This window comes from Buceros rhinoceros, unplaced genomic scaffold (genome assembly GCF_000710305.1).
Source record: "Buceros rhinoceros silvestris isolate BGI_N320 unplaced genomic scaffold, ASM71030v1 scaffold12752, whole genome shotgun sequence".
NCBI classification, from domain to species: domain Eukaryota; kingdom Metazoa; phylum Chordata; class Aves; order Bucerotiformes; family Bucerotidae; genus Buceros; species Buceros rhinoceros.
This window is the reverse complement of record NW_010398423.1, coordinates 1-4,579: the sequence shown is the minus strand read 5'-3', so window position 1 is coordinate 4,579 and position 4,579 is coordinate 1. Positions and strand designations below refer to the sequence as shown.

Below are 4,579 nucleotides of genomic sequence, written 5' to 3'. Positions count from 1 at the left end.
CCTACTCACTCATCACACTGAGGGTACACTGGGCTTGTTGTGTAAAGCCACAGATACTACCAGACTTTTAATCTCTTATGTTTTTCTAATTCTGCCCAGCATGCATTTTTAAAATCCTCTGGAGAGATCAGTCATTGAAATACCTGGAGTGTGTCACATAAGCCATTGCCATGACTGTATTTTCTGTCAGTGCTGGAGAACACAGTGGTGAAACGCTGCATTCCACAAGGAAAGAGGGGCAGATACACGTGGGTATATATAAAGGAGTATTTGTCTTTACCTTGATTCTTCAGGACTGGAACTACAGTAATTTGGGGCTCCTCCTCTTTGACTGGTTACTGGCAAATCTGAAAGTTTCAGTGCTTCGGCTTCTGCCTGCATGAAAAAATCTGGGGTTTTTTGAGAATTCTGATGAAACTGAAAGTCAGCACACAAGTCTTCTTCCTTCTGTTCCAGCATGTGTGTTTCTAATTGGAAATAGAAGCAAACACATTTTTTCATTTGGAGAAAGAAGAACAAAGTTTAGGTGTCTCAGTTGAAAATGGCTTGCAACATTCTTGTCTGCAGCGGCAAGGAGAAAGTTGCAGATCCACAGCTTCCCGATCACACTAAGGCACGAGAACCGTGTTACCTACAGCACGGATGCAAGAGTTACGACCTATTCACCAGATTTTTCTCATGGAAACCTGAAAAATTCATCATAATTTCCTAATCCTTCTTCTCCTTAAATGTCTGCTTAAGGTAATGTTGACCCTAGGAAATTATCTACCTTTTGGAAGTCAGCTCTACCCTAGCGAGACATGACGAATTTCTGCTGTAGACAGTGAAACCTGCAGGTTATGAACTAGACTCTTACTTACAGTGGGGTCTTTTTCAAATCCGTTTTGGCTACAAAAGAAGTATCAGCAAGCTGAAATTAGCAACAACAAATTTTAAGGCCCCACTATTCACTCCTGGAGAGTGTAAAGAACAGGCTTATACGATTAAAGAACTTGAAGAATGCAAAGCACAAATTGTGCCAAAGGGAAAAATTATCTGATTAAAATGTTGAGTGTGATAGTTGGTTCTCTTAAGCTTGGCTACTAGATATTTTTAGGACATATTTCTGATATCAAGGTATTCAAATGAAAGATCTACATACCATGAATGTTCTTTCATAAAGGAAGAACAAGTAAGTTTTAATTATTGAACTATATTAAAAAATGAGGAAGAAGCAGCCTAAAAAAGCCGCAAATAGGAAAAAAGTGCATATATTCTTCATTCATTCATTTAGATTAGTAGAGAACAAACACCAGAGCTTTTGCTCATTTAATAAGGTTAGTGTTTCCAAACGTTTTGGATGAATTATACAGGATACATTCTTTGATCCAACTTATTACTTCCTCCTCAAAAAAAAAACCTACAAAAAAACCTGTCTATACAGCTGCAATCACCTACAAACAGACCCCAAACACACATCAATCAGTACCAAGGTGTCATGCTGCACGTAAGACACAAAAGCACAAATTCCAAGTCAAAAATACTGCTTTCTGCCCTGAGCTCTCCTCTCAGGATCCTGAACTCATGACCTCATGGTAACTGCAGCCAAGGCTGCCACTCAATTTCCAACATCCACAACCAGTTTTTCCTCCTGTGTAAGTATCAGCAGAGCATCTCTCCTTGGTGGCACCTCAATCACGTGTGTCAGGAAACTGTCATCAGTGGACTCCAGAAACGTCCTAGGTCACTTTTTCCCTGCAGTTGTCCTTCCAGCAGATTATCAGTGTGACTTTAGTTCCCCGTGAAGACCAGGACCTGTGAACGTGAGGCTTCTTCCAGTTGTCTGAAGAAGGAGGCCTCATCTACTTCATCCAGCCATCCTCCCATGTGCTTCCCTCTTACTGGTGGGATCACATATAACACCACCTGGGTCCCCATGCTCTTGACCATCACCCCAGCACCATACAGTCACACATAATACTTCCCAGGTCACCCCTTCAATATCACTGGTGCCTACATGGAAGAGCAGCAGGGGGTATCAGAGGGTCTCTACAGTAACCTCTCTACAACATCCTGAATATGAGCTCTCAACAAGAAGTTCAGCTTGCTAAATGGCAGGTGAAGTAAGCAGAAAGATTTATTAAAAAAAAAAAAAAAAGACCAACACAAAACCAACAGAATGAAGTAAGCATCTGCCTGATGTGGTAAACATCTGCCTGATGTGGTAAACATCTGCATTAGCAGCTGAACTTCAGGCTGAATCCTTAGGCCATGTTAAGATATGGATTTTAATGCCTTCAACTGTAAGTTACAGCAGCTGGAAAAAAGAGAAAAATGTAGAATGGGACTAGACCTGTGTTGGCATTTACGAATGCTAATGCTGCTTCTCTAAGCAGCACACCTTTTCCTCCAGATTCAATTCCCTCAAGCCCATGGGTAAGACTCAGCAGGACCATGGCAAGCCTGTAAGTGGCACTCCAGGAAACGTCTGGTGAAACGCAGAGGATCTGGGTTTTTTCCCTACTGGCTTTGTAGGAGAGATGATGGCAGCCTCCTCCACTCAGAACTGGAAGCACTCTGCCCAAGGGCGTTAAGGTTAGAGGTTTTTACTTGTTTAATAAAGCTGTAATGCATTTTTTTGGTCAACATGCTAATTCTGTCAGTGTAAAGCTTTGGGGAAGACATTTTGTACACTGTCATATCAACGGGCATAGCGATTTTTTTTATTATTATTTTTAAAACCACTTTATTCTCCACGTAACCCATGCCCCCCACCCCATGTAATTTAGGCCTCGGTACACGGTAGCTTGTCTTGCTGTTAAACTAAGCGGCAATATTAATCACTGCACTTCAGTGCTTCTCCTCATGCCTCCTGCAAATTGTATTGTGCACTAATTACCAATGCTGCAGAGACACACTGGGGAGTCAGTAGCATTTGCAATAATCAGGCTGCAGAAGGAACATCAGAGAAAGGGTAAAAGAGCCTTGCAAAATGCCGTAGTTTTCATTAAGTGGTATCACCACCCTTGGTTCTGGTTCTTGAGTATACTAAACAACTTATTTTCCATATAAAATAGAACAAGTTCAGTAGCCCAGATTAATATTTCACTATAGGGAGAAGCTGAACAGCTGATCTGCTGTATATATTTATCTTGAATGAATAGCTTGTTCACATTGAGGGAAAGAAAAGCAAATGTTAGGAAGAAGGAATATAAAGACACTTGAATTAAAGCTGGGAAATGATTGTGAGGGACGTAAGGGGAAGATAATGCTGTCATGGCTTGAAACAGTGAAGGCAGAACAGAACTAAATGTTGTTAAGCTGGGAGTGGTTAAAAAGTCAAGTAAAAACATTGAACCTATTGCATTTTGCAGGCAGCCACTATTTCTCATAGCTTCTTCTGAGAAGTGGGGGATTGTCCTGGACATCAGGGAAAACACAGCTTTAGAGAATCCTGTACTGACACTGCTAGGACGGCTGGAAGAGTTGAGGATCTAAGTGAAGAGGTGAAGATCCCCTGCGAAGGCTAAGGAGGAAGCAGCTCCCCTTGTTAGGCTGCTCAGCATACTGAGCAGTCCCACTATCCAGCATCGCCTTCCCTCCTCCGTAGGCTTTCAGCACCCCACTAGCCAAATTGCACTGACCAACTCAGAGGATTGCAGGGGACCTCCACGGAATAACAACAAAGGAAAATAAATGAAACCCAGTGGAATGTGCACACAGCACTGCAGAATAGATGGTTGGCCACAGATCTGCCTGCAGATGTATGTGGGGAAGCCCTTGGTGCTCCAAACTTGCTTCAGGTCTAACAGCACTTACCACTTGCTACCTTTAGCTTCCTCGAATTTGGTTTAAACCGGTCTCTAGCACAGACAAAGCACGTTCTCATCCGTCTGCAGAAGACTGCAGGACTGAACCCCTGGAGGGGTAGCACTGAGAGGTAGAACAGGAAAAAGAGTAAAACCAGGATGGAAAAGAATGAGCTGTACGCACTTCGGAAGCGTGAGCAAAGCTGACTGCAAACTCAGTAGCTTGCTGTTCCTATGTTACTCTGTCAGAGGAAAAACATTGGGGAAAAAAAGGCAGAGCAAAACATTGTGCTATCTTTGAGGAATCTCAGTTACTAAAAGCCCCCAAAATTCAGTGATTGACAAACTCTAATTTACTGTTACTAATGTCTTTTTTTGCCCTCAGTCTAAACAACACAGTGTTAATTTCTGTGGAGTTTTTTGGGTGTTTGTACAATACCAAAACCTTGGAATTTTAAATCACCAAGAGGGAATGTTCACTATCCAACAAAACTATCACAGCAAAGAGACATCCTGCCCCTACACCAACCCAGCCTATTCCCACTGGAATAAAAGGACGCACTCACTACAATCTAAAAGCACTTGCTCTTGGCCCTGCCTGCAAACCACATATCTACCTGAAAACTTCACCTTCTTTTTATTTTCACTAGATTAATTGCAATCCTTTATGATTGACTTTCACGTTATCTAGTTTTTTGCATGTTAATAATATTACAAACATTTCTGGGAAGATAATTTTTTGGCGTGTGTGTATGACCACACACACATGACTGCAAGTGCTCTAACCAGCC

General features: G+C 42.0%; 1 protein-coding gene across 1 annotated transcript in view; it reads right to left on the bottom strand.

The window, feature by feature from the left end:
• MIPOL1 (mirror-image polydactyly 1) overlaps positions 1–467 on the bottom strand; it is a gene marked incomplete at its 5' end in the record, with an annotated part of 132,295 nt that extends 131,828 nt beyond the window's left edge. Inside the window, one exon of the mRNA XM_010131096.1 lies at positions 281–467. Within this exon, the coding sequence (XP_010129398.1) occupies positions 281–467 (187 nt within the window). The remainder of the gene's footprint in view (positions 1–280) is intronic.
• Positions 468–4,579: the final 4,112 nt, after the last annotated feature.